The sequence below is a fragment of the Lipophrys pholis genome (genome assembly GCF_963383615.2).
Source record: "Lipophrys pholis genome assembly, chromosome: 3".
Lineage (NCBI taxonomy): Eukaryota > Metazoa > Chordata > Actinopteri > Blenniiformes > Blenniidae > Lipophrys > Lipophrys pholis.
In genome coordinates, this window is record NC_137627.1 from 15,095,088 (window position 1) to 15,113,403 (window position 18,316).

Below are 18,316 nucleotides of genomic sequence, written 5' to 3' on the forward strand. Positions count from 1 at the left end.
GTCCTGGTAGCTGCAGCACGCTCTCTCGATGCCGGGGAAGGCTGGAAATCCCTCCACGCCTCACAGCTTCTTCCACCTCTCTGTTCTTTTTTCCTCATTCCATCCTTTCTTCACACTCATCCGCCCCCTGATTACCCTGGAATAAAAGAGCTTCTAATTTGTCCTTCACCGAGGACTTTAGTGGCTCTATTATTAGGAAGATTGCAGTGATGTACAATGTGGTTACTTGTGTCACTAAATGTTACTAAGTCTGGCCACTGAAACGTCATCATTGGTCCACCGGGCTCAAGCAAATGTTTAAACTGTTGACATTTTTTGTGAATGACTACTTGTGATGTTTGTGCTGTATTAAAACAATAATTTTAGAACTGGATTCATTGAAAGGGAGGATAATTACACTAAGAATGCAATAAGCTTCAGTAAAAAAAGAAAAGCGTGTAACAGCTATACAACAGTTGGAAATTTCTGATATGTATTGTCTGTCACGACGTAGCACAAGAAGAGTATTGCCTTTTTCGGTTTATATATTATAACAACCCCTAACACTATCTAACTATGTGAAAATTCAAACATTTGGAAATCCAACACTCAACCAAAAACTACGACTCGGTGTGAGATGGAGGTTACCTGGCATGTGAGTTGAGGGATCAACTTTCACAAATAAAAGAGAATACTACTGACATTTAATGCAATTTCCTGAAAGACTTTTAAAACTCAGCGTTGATCACCAGCATCCAGATGTACATAACGTAGTCGGATTTGACATGTAGTTTAATTGACAAGTTAATAAAACTTTTTTTTTTTCCATTTAAGTGTCACATTTGTCGCCTCGAAAAGCAAAACAAGAGTCTCCTAGAAAGATGAGCTGCTGTGCATAAAAAAAGCTGATTTCCATTTAATTCAGTAAAAGTAAACTCCTCCAAAGAAGCGTGGCAGCCGCATGCAGCTCCAGAGTTGCATTTGTGCTTGTCTGTACATGTGTATACTGTATATGATGTGCTGCTTTCATTGACGTTCTGACATTTTGATTCCTTCCACCTGTGTGTGTGTGTGTGTGTGTGTGTGTGTGTGTGTGTGTGTGTGTGTGTGTGTGTGTGTGTGTGTGTGTGTGTGTGTGTGTGTGTGTGTGTGTGTGTGTGTGTGTGTGTGTGTGTGTGTGTGTGTGTGTGTGTGTGTGTGTGTGTGTGTGTGTGTGTGTGTGTGTGTGTGTGTGTGTGTGTGTGTGTGTGTGTGTGTGTGTGTGTGTGTGTGTGTGTGTGTGTGTGTGTGTGTGTGTGTGTGTGTGTGTGTGTGTGTCAGTGATGGACCTGATCTACTGGAAGGACACGGAGCGCACCGGCATGGTGCTCACAGGGCTGGTGGTGGGTTTGCTGTCCCTGTTCCAGCTCAGCATCATCACCGTGGTCTCCACTGTCTCCTTGGCCGTCATGTGCTTCACCATGTCCGTGCGCATCTACTACCACGTCCTCCACGCCTTCAAGTGGGGAGACGGAGAGCATCCGTTCAAGTAAGACCCCTGTGAGGGACAACTTGTGTGATGGAATGGTTTCTTGTTTCTCATGGGACTGAATGTTGATGTCCGGTCTTTTGAAAATGCATAATAAAAAGTTCTGATGAATTATAAATTTTTGTGAAACGATAATATCAAATATTAGAATTCCTGTGTAATAAATCTAAAATATATGAAAGATTCAGTGTGTAATTATAGGAAAATGTTGCTCCTTTACTGTACCGTTGCTCACAACATTGTCTAAATTCAATATCATCTTGAGTTCTTATAATTCTGCATTTTCTCTCAGGACGTATCTGGACATGGACATCAGTTTGAGTGGCGAGCAGGGGAACCTCTATATGCAGAAAGTTATTGTCATGACTCTGTCTGCTGTCGACACTTTGAAAAGACTCCTTTTTGTTGGAAATGTTTTTGAGTCCATCAAGGTAAGCCGGCAAATCGCCTCAGTCTTCTTTTATTTGTGATTTGTGTGTGTGCGTGCGTGCGTGCGTGCGTGCGTGCGTGCGTGCGTGCGTGCGTGCGTGCGTGCGTGCGTGCGTGCGTGCGTGCGTGCGTGCGTGCGTGCGTCTGTGTCTGTGTCTGTGTCTGTGTCTGTGTCTGTGTCTGTGTCTGTGTCTGTGTCTGTGTCTGTGTCTGTGTCTGTGTCTGTGTCTGTGTCTGTGTCTGTGTGTGTGTGTGTGTGTGTGTGTGTGTGTGTGTGTCTGTGTCTGTGTGTCTGTGTGTGTTTTTTCTTTATGCGCACACTGTTTACTTTTGAGATTGGCTTTGTCTTGTCCAGACCTTCTCCCTCCTCATTAACCCAGATATCAGCCCGTCTCTGCGTTCTGTCATTTTGCTCCATCATCTGTTATCTCATCTCGCTCCAGCATCACGGGCGATGACAGCATCGCACAGCGAACCCTCGCTCTCGTTAAGCCAGCTCACAGCTGAAGGCTCTGCTCATGAATTAAGGAGGAACTTCCCTCGTGGCAGCTGTCACTCTCAATTACATATTTTTGGCGATCATTTGAGGGGCTGTCACCCTTTGGAAGTTATCTTCAGATTATGAATTTTAACTAACAGCAAAGGCAGGAGGAGATCTGACGTGTTCTTCTGGTCTCCACGGTTTCTATTTCTCATTGTGTTGAAGTCTAAATAAAAACATCTGTCAGCAGGATGTTTGTCATCGATTAAGTCTGTCCCAGCGATCTATATACAGTATATACCGTGTTTTGTTTAGTTTTTTTTGTAGTATTTCATAACCACATTATTGGCTACTTGACACTTGAGTTGTCCTCATCTCTACATGTTGATGTGTTGCTGAGTTTTATTTCATTTTTGCAAATCTATTTATTCACTTATTTGATCTTATTTAACAACCGCATACACTCACAGTCACACCGAGGGAAATTTAGGGTCACCATTTAACCCCACGTGCATGTTTCTGGACTGTGGGAGGAAACCAGAGTACCCAGAGGAAACCCACACATGCACAGGGAGAACATGAAAACTCCACACAGAAAGGCCAGTATTTAAACCCAGACCTCCTTGCTGTCACAAGAGAGCACAAACCACCGCCCCACCATGCGGCTATTATTCAGAATGTTGTTTTATTTCTTAACATTTAAGCTTTTAAGTTAAAAATACAAAATGCTAAAAACTCTTTTCATTATTTTGTATGCTTATCAAAGCAATTACAGAAAATATACTAAAAACATCTGCCCCGCCTGGTTTCTACCCAGATCGCACCCTGCCTGGATCTGAACAGTAGTAATGGTGCATAGTTAAATATGTGTTAATATATTTTGCACAGGTTTAATGTGGATATGTTTGAAAACATACAGGTCATTTTTGTGTCAGTGTCTGTAGAAACGATCAGTAAAATATCTTTATAACGTGATGATAATGATCATCATCTAAAGACAGAACCACAGCCACATTTAATCAAATTATTAGGTAGATTCAGTGCAATTTTATAAAATGAGGCAACGTCCAGCCTGGTTTTTAGTGACATTGTTAATGCTGTTTTTTTTGTTTGGTTGTTTTTTTTACTTTAAAGTATCAATGATACAAATAACATATTTTATAGATCGTTATCCCAACCTGCCTCCAAAATCACTTCAAGTTTAATCGACTTGCAGCCATTCACAAAACATGACAGCGGTTCCTGCTGATGTAATATTCATTGAATCAGACGAACTGTCACAGTTATAATATAGTTAATCCGCTGATGGTACTGAATTACAATCCTTCATTTTGTGTTTGCTGAAATCTCACTCCTCATTTTATCTGAAAATTAATTTGACATGTCAGCGATCATCCACAAAATCGGTTAACACCTTTCCAGTAAGTGGTGAGTCAGTGAACCGTAGCACCTCCGGGCGTCAACCCTGACCTGGCCGGTATGTGACACATCTCTGGGGGGGGGGTGCACAGAGACACCCGGGATCAGCCGGAGTCTCTTTCCATGTGAGACAGGGGTGTCCCATATCAGGGCAACACTGGATCCCATTCACAGGGACTGAGGCACTGAGATATAAGCGGAAACACCCCAATCCATATTAGGAGATTCGTGTCATTCAGCCTCTCCTCTTGATGAAGGAGAAATCGACGTCAGTGTGGATCATTTCATCACATTGTGAGTGAATCACATGCAGCAGTGGATAACAAACCAGGGAACATCAGTGCTGTATGTGATTAGTAAAAGGATGAAATCTGTCTAATCAGTGCAAGTAGATTTGACACATGCAGCACATTTTAGCAGCGGCAGCGAGCTTTTTACATGGCAAGTCACAGTCATCCATTCACATTCTCCCATGGCCGATATGCAGCGTGCTCACAGACCAGGGTGAGTCTCCGGTGTCTTGCAACATGCTAACATACGATACGGAGGATCAAACCACATGAGTTGCTCCACTAATTGATCCACTGGCGTCTCCAGATGACTGTCCTCATGCAGGTTCTCCTAATGGACGTTACATGTTGGTGTTTCTCTTGGTTTTAGCTGCTGGTTCTGATGTACCTGGTGACCTACCTGGGAGACCTGTGCAATGGCCTTACTCTGCTCATCATTAGTAAGAAACGTCTCCAGTTCACATACGACGTGCCGCTTTGCTGTCTTCTTCACTTCTCTGTCTTCTCTGCCCCCCCCCCCCCCCCCCCCCCCCCCCCCCAGGTGTTATTGCCGTCTTTTCTTTGCCACTTTTCTACAGACAACGCCAGGTAATGACTCGGGATTTAGCATGAATATTGACAGTTTTTTTGTTTCATACCCACAAGCATGTGTTTTACGTTCCCCTTCTTTTTTGGTATGTCACAGGAGCAGGTGGACAGCTTAGTGGCAACAGTTCAGGCCCACATCGACAACATCAAGGACATGTGAGTATGGCGCCATCGTGTGGCTGCAACCAGCACTGCTGACTTCTCCCAAGCTGAGACTTTAATAGCTTTTACTGAACACTTTATGGGAAATAAACATCTTCCTGTGAACTATGTTTACAGGAGCTGCAGCTTTGTCAGAGTTGAAGAGGATCTTATAGCACACCATGTCACTCACTGTACTTCAGAGTTCTTGTTTGGTTAATGATCTTCCATATGGAGAGAATAGTTCAGGAAAATCAGGAATACCTGACACAAAAGCACTTCATTCACCTAAACAAAGATTATGAGACGAAAACCGGGGTTATACAATTATTACACATCAGTTCATAATAGGACAACAGTGATGACTGTGTCAGAAAATCTAATTTGGATGATCTTTAAACAGCCGATACTGCTGATGTAGATAAATATATAATTTATTATTTAGATGTAAACAATATGTTCCTCATTTCCAACCTTTTGTGAGAAAATGACTTATAGTTCTCTTAATGTTGTGCATCAACACTTTTAAGTGGCTATAGTCAGACCTTTAGCAATCCTAAAACTGATGTTTCCCAAGTTTCTGAACTTTGGTACTTTTAAATTTTTTCTTTAAAATGTTATTCTTAATGTTTATCTCAAGAATTAAATAATAATTAATAAATAGACCACTCACTTCATGAGAACGGAGGCCACGAAGGGTTCAAAGTCTTTCCTATTGATATTCAGACACGTTGACACAATGAGAAGGGGACTGAACTACCAACCCACTCAACTAACTGAACCACAACACAATCCACTCTAACTTTGTCTAACTGACAATTAACTTCTATCAAATCTATTGAAAATTCACTGGTGAGGTGGTTTATATTACCTTACCGTTTATACAGGATGACTGAATGTCAACCTGGGATAATGTTTGAACTCTCCAACAGACTCAGAAGAACAGAAGTGTTTATTCTGTTTGCAGCATTTCTGTTGATGTTTTCATACTTCTGATAGCCGTTAGAGTGAAACACTGCCGTGTTGAGGCAAATCCTAAAGTCTCAGGCCTCTGGGCCGCGTCAAGTCGCAGCTGGTAGGAGACACAGACTGTGACTAAATGTGCAAATTTGCAACAGTTTTTAATCAGAATTCCACTGAATTGGTACTTTTTTGCTTATGTTGCGTGAATGTTGCAAAACTCTCATTGAAATGTGGCTAAATTCTGCCTGGGGTTTTAAAAGATGATGCCGCGCACCAGCCATGGGACATCTTCATCATGTTTAAAGAATTTGTTACTCGACTTAACCTGACATGCCCATAAATGTAACTACATACTTTTCTTTAGTCTCCTCCTGTCTGCATAGGATCTTTTATTTCAAGTCGCGTCACCTCAGTCAACGTAAATATCTCCTGGCTTCAGTCGGGGTTGTTTCATAAGTAGCGAAAGTAGGTCAACTATTATGTCCACAGTGACGTATACATACTGTACGTGCGAACAGCTTCAGGTGCACATATGAGTGTGGAGGGTGTTGATTTTCACCGGCACTAACTCTCCACTGTCTTCCTCCCGCAGTCTGCGAAGGCTTGCCCAGGGTGGCGGCCCTCCACCCGATCCAACTCCCGGCGGCGCCAAACCCAAGATGCAGTAAAACCGCGTGGATGAAAATTTAAAAGAGAAACTGGCAGAGTTACAGACTGTCACTCAGATGTCTTACTTAGAGGTCTGTGCTCAGAGCTCCAGATAAAGCAGCTCCAGAGACTTGGGGAAGGGAGGCTATTAAAATGAATGACGACGAGAGTCACGCACGGTACTTTACACTCTGTGTCAACATTACAGGGGTTGGTTGGGGGGGGGGGGGGTTCGGGATGATAATTCTTCTTCAAGGTGAAATCAGGGTGTCTGAATCCTGACCGAGACTCTGCTGCCGACAACAGAGACAAAGATTCATCAACACAGCTTGTAATGTGTGACCATCTTTGGAAATCTTGTTTTTAATATGTTAAAAAAAAAAAAAACTCAAGAAGTGTCTTCAGTAGAGCTGTAGTCCAAATGAGGTACTAAGACCATAAATGGGAAGTTCTCACAACGACGGCTGCACACCGGAGAATAAAGGGGGAAGTCAGTTGTGAAGGTGACGCACGTGAGACGACAAAAACAGGGGACATTATTTATCATGGCAGCATAAAACTAGAAATTAAGTATGCATGTGTAAGTACATGGACATTTCTAAATGCATTCATTCTCATGACTGTGTGCGTGTGTGTGTGTGTGCGTGTGTGCATGTGTGTGCGTGTGTGTGTGTGTGCGCGTGTGTGTGTGTACGCGTGTGCGTGGCTTGCTGAAATTAAAATGTTATCCACAAACAATTAAAGTCACATTTCTTCATTATTTTCCAAAAACGTTCTCATTTTCTTCATCTTCATTGGTATTCACACTCATTCCTATCACTCGTTCATTACAGCACTTCTTTGAACGAATAATCAAACCAGGGGCGTCAAACATAATTCAGGGGCCACGTGCACGCTCGGTTGATTTTATTTATTTATTCCTTGGGGTAAAATTATATCACTTGCTATTGGCTGCTGAGTTTAAGATCTCATGGTTGTATCATGTCTGCTCTTACACACTTTAGGTCAATTAATTATTTGTCATGTTTATATTTTTCTCAGTCTGGATTGAACCCCCTGAGCTTTCAGCAGGTCTTGTGTTTGACGCCTCTGGCTTCCACCAATTGTCGATACTTTCCATCAAACTTTGGTGTGGATGAAAGTTGACGTTTTCCCAGACAGTTCTTCAAATTGCAGCGTGTCACAAATCGAGTGAAAATCACATGATGGACAATGTGAAGAACGATAAAGTGTTGCTGGAGGGTGTTATTGATTCGATTTTTTTAAAAAGTGCAAGATTTCAAATAGATATCTTCTCTGTGCTCTTAATTAAAACGTATTCTTCAGGTGGAAGCACGTGAAGGGATGCGGGGTTGAAATACAGCAGGTGCCTTTCTAACTGCAGGTTATCGTGCATGATCTGACTCAGTGCTTACAGCCACTCTTCCTCCTTTTCCTCCTCCTCCTCCTCCTCCCACACCGAGACACTTCTCATATCTACCTGACCATTGCCTTCCTGAGAATGGAGTTTTGTATGTGTACAATCCCTGTGCAACACTACTTCACATGTACCATGACAAAATATACAGAATTGTGAGTAGGTCATTTTTAGGATTAATAAAATTATTCAGGACACTCAGCTGCTTAAAGTGCTTATTTATTTTCGATTTTGAAAATGTTTGAACTAAAATGTTGTGATTTTTTTTGCCATTTTCTTGCCAGTTCTGATGAAATTTGGAATTAATAGCTTGATTTTGAAGACATTATAAATGAATCTACTTTTGATTTTCTGGTGGCTGCAGGCTGCACATAAACACACTGAAAACGGATCTTTATGCTTTAAGAGTTCCAACAGCTATTAGGCAAAATATTTTAAAGTGAATGGAGCTTGCATTGTAATTTACCACTCAAGCACTGCACATCAGGTGCTCGCGCACAGTTGGGAGCTTCTTGGTTGTTGAGTTTCAGGCCCAAGGGCACTTTGACACGTTGACATGTTAAGCTTTAGTCTCATGAGTCTCCATCTTCAGGTATGAAAGACAACATGGTCACCTGAGCCCCGTGAAAGAGAAAAACACTAATAACCCTTTAGTCTTCTAAAGAGCTTTATTCAAATATGTCCACTGGAGTCGATACAGGACAGGTCACAAGTCCTTCTTTCTTTTTTTTCTACCTTTTTTTTTTTTTAGATATATATTAAGCAAGAACAAAGATGAGTGTACAGAAGTTACAGGACAATATGAGCAGCACTGAATTATATGAAAGGCAACATAAAACTGATAATCTGATTATAACAGAAAAATGTTATAGGAGATTAAATAAAGTAAAATAAATGTGCATATATGTAAATAAGGGAGCAGTAGAATCAATTAGCAGATTCAAGGCAAAAATAATTTCAAACATTGAACAGCTTGATAGATTTTTAGTCATTTAGTAAACTGGGCGACTTGAATAGAGATTTCAGCTCGAGGAGATGAAGGAACATAGGGTGTGTATTAGAATGAAGAATTTTGCATGGAGGAAAATATAATTAATCAATTGATATTTTACAATCAAAAAAGTGAATGAGAAATTGTTTCTATGTTTTGTTTACAACATGTACTAGACTAGGTATCAATGTCTGTGAACTTAACAAAAGTTACTACTTGATGCGAAGCAAATCAGCGACACGGCTGATCTTTTACCACAAGGTGGCAACAAAAGTCAAGATATTACTTTTTTTCTTTAAATCCAGTTTATCCGAAGAAATATTCAAGAAAACGACAGGATTTAACAGAACACACTGAGAGTGAACAGGATCCATCCATGTAACAAATGTCCTCTATCAGAGCTCTAATGCAGTTTGTTTGTTTCTTCCATTACTCGACACAGTGGCGACAATCCGTGGACTCTGCCTGGCTCAGCTCACTGGGGATACATCTGAAGTAGGTCAGCGGGTCAGAGGGTCTGAGGTTTTCAGAGGGGGGTTGAAATTTCAGGACTTTTAACGTGCGTCATTTTGGAAACGGACATCAGGACTGTCTCCTTCTCACCAGGGGGACGTGTCCAGACGTGTCCGCACTGGTCAAACACACGGAGCTCATAATGAGAGTGTGTGATTTTAACCATACCAAATACGACCGTGAAAGTGAAGGTGACTTTTATTCAACTTAAGCTGCGATTCCTGTGACATTCTGTGAGTTATGGGGCAGCTGGATTTTGGCACCGGACTGACCACTTCGATCTGACCTGCATCTTTCCAGTGCTGCTCTGCTGCGAGGTGAAGGAGGTGGGACTAGTCAAATGATCCTGAACATATAAAGGCTCTGACCCGCCCTCAAACGGTAAACTGTTGCCTCTCGGGCTGTGGTGATGTGCCACACTGGATTTGACAGCGCGCGGGACAAGAGGACCGTCTTTACGCACGACGCCAGCTCGCGATCATAAGCGCACTTGTTCTTTCTGTCAAACTTGAAGAACGGGTGGGAAGCTTTTTTCTCCCCCCTCCCCATGGTGGGTGCTTCACCAACCGTCAGGAGACCGCGGTGAAGTGCTGCTGGCTGATTGAATGTCACCTCCAGTCATCATGGATTATGGAAGGACCATGGCGCCTCCGGTGCCGCCGCACAACCCCAAACCCGCCCGGCCGGGGCTGCCGCAGGAGCGGCTGCTCAAGTGCGTCCTCCTGGGGGACGGAGCGGTGGGCAAGACCAGCCTGGTAGTCAGCTACACCACCAATGGTTACCCGACCAAATACGTCCCCACTGCTTTTGATGACTTCTCTGGTAAGATAAATAAAATGTCTTACTTCTAAAAAAATATATACGCACAATGCGTACACACTACAGGAATAACTATCTCTCAACCTTAACGATTGCTCAATTTAATAAATCCTGAGTGGATGCACCTATACTGATCCTGCAGCATGTGACTGAATGATTGCAGTTGAATGAAATCAAAATGATGTTGGAATTTAACGATCATTTCCCTTGAAGGATTGTATGTGTTCATTTCACCTGCCACTCACTCTCCCTCTCTCTATGAACTCTTCAACTCTGGTTGCTTGACAAATTCCCCCACCACACCCAAAGTTTCTATTTTCCAGCTATTATTCCACTCCTGTGATAGATGTGTTTGTGTTTCCTGTTATCTATATTCCAACGGAGTTAATGCACACGCAGCCTCCTCCTCCTCATGATGAAGCAAGGTTTTCCATTTGGCACAGATCCACTTATCAAACTATCTCACTCACTGTAAAGCTTTGCTTTTGCAAAATTAGTGGATTAAATTAAATGTTATAGAAACTAAACAATGTTAGCAGGGGATACACATTTGACTCAGTGGTAGACTTTTATGATCACAGAACCTGTTGCTCTTTAGATTTCTGACCTTTGACCTAGAGATGTGGGGAGCAATATAATCTAGTGTTCTTATATACTATCATTTTAATTTCCAGTGACTTTCTAGTAAAAGTATAAGGACAATGTTTATATGCACTGTCAGTTGCAGGTGCTGATTAATAATTGTATGTCTACTTGCAAAGCTGAATTTTCACGTTTTCTTTTAAATTGACATTGTGGTGACAAGATCTTAGAATAAAAGATTAAATATTAATTCAGATTGTGGGCCTACCCACTAGCAACGTGTGCTTTCAGAAGTAGAAAAGTAACTAGGTTACTTGAAAATAATATTCATAAAAGCACAAACAGTAATGTGTGTATTTGCACTTGTTTCTTCCAGCGATGCACATGACTGTCAGATGATTGTAAGATCGTAGTAGGTTGTAAAAGAACTGTCACACCAAATAACTCTTAGCTTGTTATTTCCATTGAAAACAGTTCAGCCTCCGCATCGTTTCCTCTCAATAAGTATACAGACACCTTGGCCAACATAAATTCATTTCAAAAATGCTCACTGACAACGTGCATTGCCCTCAGATTGGCTGAAACCTGCTGCATGGTGGAGACCACGTCTCTGGTTCGGGGGTTTTGGATTGCACAACTCTGTCTATTGTTGCTGGCCTTGACCCGCCGGCCCTCGCCTCGATGCTGGAATGGACACATCTGTTGCAGTGGCTCTGAGGCAGAGATTGTCTTTCGCCTTGGCCTGACAGAGACTGATTGTGCAGTTGGGGCCCTCGGTAGTGATGTCATCTCTCAGTGCCCGTTTTCAGAGGGTCCCCTCTGGAAAGCTCGACTTCTGGTGCAGTTATGCAACGCCACAGGTGGCAGAGACGCGGAGAGAAGGGGACGATAAGGGGGAGCACTTGTGCAGAAAATCAAAGGAGTATCAAATGTCAGGGATTAAGAAATGATTACACAATTGCAGCGCTCTCTCATTTTCCATCCTGTATGCTCCTCTGCTCTTTCTCCGCGCCTGTGTCAGAGCAGACTGCTCTGATAGCTGGCCGGCTTCATGAATGCTTCCAGCAAACTCTTTGATCAGGTGGTATAAACGACCACACACTATTGTAAACGCTTCCATGTGCCTGCTGATTTTCGATGTGTTCACTCTCTTGAAAAAGGATAAATGGTCCTGTAATGAAAGTCGCTGTGAGATGACTCATTCGATTTTCCCTCACTGGAAGGCCTATTGGACGAGTCACTACATAAACACAATCTGCTTTGGTTTTTTTTTTTTGTGTGTGTGTGTGTGTGTGTGTGGGGGGGGGGGGGGGGGGGGGGGGGGGTGCTACCCCCTCCTCCTATTAGACAATCTGCGAGTGGACGCTGCCAAAAACAGCGGAGAACAAAGCTTGCGAGCGATAGTAAAGTGTTATGGTCTCAACAGTTACTGGCAGAGTGGGTGGTTCGAGACGGGGCAGGGCGCCTGTGCACTGCGGGGCAGAGCAGGGCGTCTTTGTGTTCTCAACTGGCGAGCTTTTGTTTATTCCCCCAGAACATTCCGGCCGGTTGGTTTGATGTCTGCATGTGTGTCAGGTGGAGGCTCATTTACAGCCCTTAAACTCGTGCTGACTGACGGCTGTGACTTAGTTTGTGTCTGTTTCTGTGTCCTGCAGCTGTGGTTCAGGTGGATGGAAGTCCCGTGAGGCTGCAGCTGTGCGACACTGCAGGACAGGTGAGTGTTGCCGCCACACAAGCACAGATTACATCATCACTCGATGCCCGCATACCTCTCCACCTGTGCAATTCACAGACATCTAGTTTCATGCATGGCGACAATGGAATTGGAGAACACTGAAACTCCACACAGCTCACACAACTTTCTCATGTCTATGATGAAATGACACCGTTTTCTAAGGAAAAGCCTGAGGGGATGTTCACGGCCCTAAGAGTGACTCGAAATATGAATTTGTAAAGGTGAACTAGTTATTGTCTGATGTCATGTCTGAGGAAACCTCTTTAGTTAACATTTTTCAATTAAACAAAGACCTTATTTCAGGTATTCATAGGAAAAAGAAATGGTAAAACATTTTTGAACGTATTCCGGGGCTTTTTATTATAATTTCACAATAAGGCAGAGCTTTTGTGATTGGCCATGCCATGTACCTGCTGATTAGTCGTAAAGAACGTCAACTAAAGAGATCAGACTCACTGTGAGCTAAGATCACTTTCTTAAATCTTAAACCTCAAATTAATTTAAGGAGGAAATGTAGGATTAAACTCATCATGCCTTTGATTTTTCTTTTAGGATATTTCTACATGTTTTTCACTCCAAAAATGGAAATAAAGCTTAAACTACTCGACAAATGATGCTAAAACAGAACTGTTCTTGTTTTGTGTGACTGAAGCTGAGGACCATGGAACTAAGTGGAAATCAACCAGTTATTATTGCTGGTAATAAAAAATAAAGTCATTTGCACTTTTTTTGCAAAGTGAAAATTAAAACATTAAGAAATCATAACATCTGAACAATATACAAAGTTTATTTCCACTTTTAAAAACAAATGTGTATCCGTCACCGGCTGGTCACAATGACCTCAAACTTATTTTCATGATCTCCTTTTTTTTGTTGTATTTCCAGGTTAAAAAAAAACTAAACAAAAGCACCAGGTAGTCCTAGTTTGTAAATACCTTTGATAGTTGCATCCTTTTTTTTTGTTCATGTGTTGAGGAGACTGAAAACACACAGAGCCTGCCAGGCAGATTTATTGACTCATTATTATGTTGGTAGGGTAATCTTGGAGGCGCTGGTTGAGAAACAGTGTTTTTGTTTCTGTGGGGCATGGGTGGTTTGTTTCATAATCCGACTCAGCAGCACCCAGCCCTGGGAGCAGCATATTTGACATTCACAAACGCCGCGAGGGGACTGCCAGTTCCATGTCGAATCAAAGACCGCTTGGCCGTAAAGTGGAATGAGGCATTTGAACAAACCCCTAATACGTGTAAAACCTTGCTGCGTGTGGCAAGCTACACACACACACACACACACACACACACACACACACACACACACACACACACACACACACACACACACACACACACACACACACACACACACACACACAGACAAGCTTGGGCAAATACGGGTCGATAGAAGTCGACAAACACTTACTGTACCGGTGCAATTTTATAGGAGGGAAAAGATTTGCCAGGAGCAGATTGGGGTGTGCCAAAAAAACGTAGAGATGAGAGGCAGAGAGAGGTAGAAAAAGAGTGCTGGGACAAACAGACTCACACCGCCTGGAAAAAGATGATAACAGCTGGCGTCGGTGCTGATAAACAAAGTTGCTGCTCACTCGGTAATGTGGACGTGTCTGTATATTCTGCGGATGGAACTACGTCAGCAGGTGACAGAGCTCCTATAAAGTGAAACACAAAGTTGGCGAGCTCCAGCGGCGTTTCCAGGCCTTCGAAGGACCACGTTAACTCAAGAAATGCAGGATGATTATCCAGATATCAGCTGTGATTTTAAGATCAGGTCGAGTTTATTGTTTGATTAAAGAAGGATTACGGAGGTGCGCGCTGGAGCGAAGCAGCGTGAATCCAGAAGACGGGAGAGGTTCATGTCAAGTTTCCACTGACATTAATCTGTGTACTCAAGGATGTGGGAGGTCCTTGTAAGGTGGCTCCAAAGTGTTAATTTAAGGGATTTACTGCAGATGATATAAATGAGTGGGCAGGGCTTACCTGGGTTATATATTAGTGCAATATAAACACTCTTTAGACGGTTAGTCCCACAGAACGCTTATTGGCACAACTCCCTTTCCTGCCATGTTTTACTCCTCAAAGTGCATCGGTGTATCTGTGGTCAGGGAGTGATTCATCACGAACGAAGCGAAAACGTTGAGACATCACATCGTTCACTCCCTCATGAGATGGTTAACACACTGATTATATCACTGCTTAGATTCATGGGAACTTTCCTATGTTGTGTGTTCTTCCAGCTTTTGACCACACAGTGCTGAGGTTGAACTATTAGATTTGCATATCAGACGTTTGTGAGACAAAATGTATGTTTGGAGATGCTCCACTGAAGCATATTGAGACACTGTCGTCTGTCTTTTCTCCGTTTCTCCGCCAGGATGAATTTGACAAACTGCGACACTTCTGCTACAGTCGAACCGACGCACTGCTGCTCTGCTTCAGCGTGGTCAGCCCCGCCTCCTTTCAGAACGTCTGGGAGAAGTGGGTGCCCGAAATCCGCCGGCGCTGCCCGCTCACGCCCGTTCTCCTGGTGGGCACGCAGTGCGACCTGCGGCAGGACGTCAAAGTGCTGATCGAGCTGGCGAGGCGGAGGGAGAGGCCGGTGGCGGAGGAGGATGCCAGGGCGCTGGCGGAAAAGATCGGCGCCGTGACGTACGTGGAGTGCTCCGCGCTGACGCAAAAGAACCTGAAGGAGGTGTTCGACGCGGCCATCTCCGTGGGGCTGCGGCAGTTCGACAGGAGAGTGCGGCGGGAGAGGAAGGTCCGCAGCACAGCCGACAAGATGAAGATGCTGTCCAAGTCCTGGTGGAAGAAATATGTGTGCGTCCAGTAGGAGAAGAGGAGATACTCTCTGTGCGACCGAGGCCAAACTGAAACTGCTGACTTGTGTTGGAGGGACTGAGTGGAATGTAAGGACTTCTCTTTACCGTCACATGGACGAACCACCGTGAGCTAATCTGAATGACTTTGATTCAGTATATCAATGGTTCAGTGGAGTTTGTCTGCAGGAGCCATCTAATGTTTGGGGGCTTCAGTGCCACCAGAAAAAGCTTCTTTTTTTTTTTTTTTTGTCATGGAAGCCTAAGAGACTCATGAGGCTGTAACCACTGTCTGCTCATCAGAGCCAGTTTGAACTGCTAAATATGACTGTGACCAGCATTAAACCAAAAATATAATATTTAGGCACATGGACTGTAAATCATACTGGACCTGTCCAAAGGAAATGTGAAATGTCTTGGGTGGTTTCATACTGAAAGTATAGTCCTCCTAGTGCGTCAGATTGGGTCCCCTTCTTTAGAAAAGTACCGTAGCAAAATATTTTATGTGTTCTACACTGTAATCTAATGACCCACGATTTGTTTTGGCTTTTCACTGATCTAAAAGGAAGAACTCGGTGCAAACTGCTCATGTTAAAACCTCATTGCATAGACACAGTAATTCTTTAATCCAAACTGGTCGTGAGCCCCTCCCCTCAGGAAGGACACCAGCTTCACAGGTTCTGAGGTTGTCAAAAATAGATTTGCACATGTCAATTAAACTCATAAAAGACACTTCTGAAAATTAGAAGGCCCCTGCTGTTGCGGACCGGGGACAGTGGGAGTAAACCTCCGGTGTTTGCTTTCACTGCCAAGTTTTCAGAGATTTGTATTTTGGGAGGACTCCAAATAGAAATAAAGGAGCGAGAGCCAAATATAATCTGTATTCTTTGAAACGTTATATTTTTGATTACAATTAAATGTACATGAGCAGATTATCTTTTAATGAAATCAGTAATGTCGTCAGGCGAGGAGTAAGGTGTCGTACTATGAAACATGTTTGCTTGCACCACATTTGTAAGCAGTTGTCACACTTATTCCAGCGCATTGTAGTCTGAAGCCATGAAATGTCATTAGAACAAATCAAATTCAAACAGATGTTGATTGTCCAACCAGCTTTATCTTCAAAACGCCTATCTGCCGCCCGTTTCTGTAATGTTTTGGAATGTTCAGTCCTTTGTTTTGGCTGAAAAACTTCATCTGCCAACAGTTTGTACAGGCGGTGCAGTAGAAACATAGGTGGTGCCACTGTACATTGCACTTATGAAACATGTCACTCCAGTCTGGTCATACAATGGCCTTTGGACCAGTTGTGAAGTGAAACTTTATTTCTCCGTGAAAAAAAAACAACAACAAAAAACTGGTTTGCCAGAGCAGCTAAAGTCATCGGTGGGGGCTGTTCTACACGGCTGGTTGAGGCAATCACAGGGTCTTTCATGGTCTCAGTGGTCAGGGGCCTTAAACAGATAGTCGTCCATCTTGGTCAGAGTACTGAGCCTTCTCCTTCCCGTACATTTTACAGTAATCGAGGTGAAACCACCAAAGAGACTGATTCTGTGTTTGCTTCTTATTTTTCAGAAGCCTTTGTTCAGCGTTGTCTATTTATCTCGTTCATTCTGGGCCAATAACAGATCAGGAACAATACAGATGTGTCATTATGTATGTTACATACTATTCATATATGATGTTTGTAATGTCGTCACCATAAGTCTGTGTGAACACGTGTAAGTCACCGGGTGCGTTGGCCAACTCTGAATGGTACTTAACAGTGTGAGCGTCTCGGTTGGTGTCTGATCCTGAGGTGTGAGGAGTTTGTTGGTCTTTACGAGTGGAACAAAATAAAATGTGAAATATTTAACCTGCTTTTACTGGGGTTTTTTTATTTATTTTTTTCTTCGTGGAAGATATGTTATCTTTACAGTCTACAGAGATTAGGAAAGTGTTTTTTAGGTCAATGATTACAAATGAAAAGGTGTTTTCGCGCAAAAAGGTGTTTAAAAAGGCAAAAACAAAAGTGGGAAGCTTGCCTTAACCTCATGCAGTTCAATTTCATATCAGAGCCACAAAATGTGGAAAAAGTGATAAAAAGTGGTAATCCCTTTCACAGGGATTACCACAACAACTTAATCCAACTTGTACCATATACTTGCTTAGTTTTCAGTGAATGTACCTTCTGCCACGACTGGAACGGAGACTCTAATCCTCCATTCTCACGGTCAGTGTTTAACCCGATGCGCCATATGTTTCAATTCAAAGCATGTTGGGTAGTTTTATTGTTTGGATGTCACTTAAAGTCACTGATAATGGTGTGAGCTGTGATGAAGGCACAAGGGAGGATGTTTTCGTGGGCTGTACTACTTGCTGAGACTTGATAAAGCTTAATTAATAGTTTCTAAAGAGTTTTTCTGATAGTGCTGCTTTACTCAGTTTTTAAAAGACTTTTTTCTTTTTTTTTTTGTCCAACTTGCTGGTCATGTCGCAGTTGTCTATTAAGAGAGGAATAATTTCATCTCCTCCCGGTGATAAAAAGTAATCGAGGTCTAAGTTATAATATTTAAGTTACTTGGGCACAGAAAACATACAAAATGCACCATTCTTTTTAATGTCGGGGTGAATACACTCATACATTACACATTTTTCTGGAAGAACAAACAAAAACTAAACACCCCATAAAAGTTTCTCAACAGTTAAATGTAACTTCAAAGATTTTAACCTCCAAGTCTTTGGAGGCACCGAGACTTCTAACTATGTGGAATCAGATGATTATAATTGCTGAAATATGTCTTTCCTCCTATTCATGGCTGCGTCTGTGCCACAGGATACAACAATGGGCAGAGAATGACAGTTCGCTCTGTATCTTGCGCTGGTTCAGAAGCGGGCTAATGAGAGGGTAGACGGCTAAAAAGGAGTTTGTGTTGTCTGGCAGGCTGCATATGTGTATGCTGTCCGGCCTCGGAGTGGGTGAA

At 42.8% G+C, this 18,316-nt stretch overlaps 2 protein-coding genes across 4 annotated transcripts in view; both read left to right on the forward strand.

Moving 5' to 3' along the window:
• The window catches only part of rtn2a (reticulon 2a), a 61,141-nt gene extending 53,058 nt beyond the window's left edge, over window positions 1–8,083 (forward strand). For all 3 annotated transcript variants that reach the window (XM_080459273.1, XM_080459272.1, XM_080459271.1), the window contains exons 5-10: window positions 1,300–1,507; window positions 1,800–1,938; window positions 4,497–4,566; window positions 4,668–4,714; window positions 4,812–4,870; window positions 6,411–8,083. In XM_080459273.1, the coding sequence (XP_080315399.1) occupies window positions 1,300–1,507; window positions 1,800–1,938; window positions 4,497–4,566; window positions 4,668–4,714; window positions 4,812–4,870; window positions 6,411–6,486 (599 nt within the window). In that variant the 3' untranslated portion in view covers window positions 6,487–8,083. The remainder of the gene's footprint in view (window positions 1–1,299; window positions 1,508–1,799; window positions 1,939–4,496; window positions 4,567–4,667; window positions 4,715–4,811; window positions 4,871–6,410) is intronic.
• A 1,146-nt stretch (window positions 8,084–9,229) lies between these two features.
• Window positions 9,230–17,208, forward strand: rhoub (ras homolog family member Ub). The gene is made up of 3 exons (XM_080460613.1): window positions 9,230–10,209; window positions 12,444–12,502; window positions 14,912–17,208. The coding sequence occupies exons 1-3, from the start codon at window positions 9,993–9,995 to the stop codon at window positions 15,365–15,367; spliced, it is 732 nt and encodes a 243-aa protein (XP_080316739.1). The 5' UTR covers window positions 9,230–9,992; the 3' UTR covers window positions 15,368–17,208.
• The last annotated feature ends 1,108 nt before the right edge of the window (window positions 17,209–18,316 follow it).

What these genes read in the sequence shown, in the direction of transcription:
- rhoub (XM_080460613.1), top strand. Translation starts at nt 9,993, where the DNA reads ATGTCACCTCCAGTCATCATGGATTATGGAAGGACCATGGCGCCTCCG. An exon ending in TGCTTTTGATGACTTCTCTG is followed by an intron (nt 10,210 to 12,443) that starts GTAAGATAAATA and finishes TGTGTCCTGCAG; the next exon opens with CTGTGGTTCAGGTGGATGGA. An exon ending in TGTGCGACACTGCAGGACAG is followed by an intron (nt 12,503 to 14,911) that starts GTGAGTGTTGCC and finishes TTTCTCCGCCAG; the next exon opens with GATGAATTTGACAAACTGCG.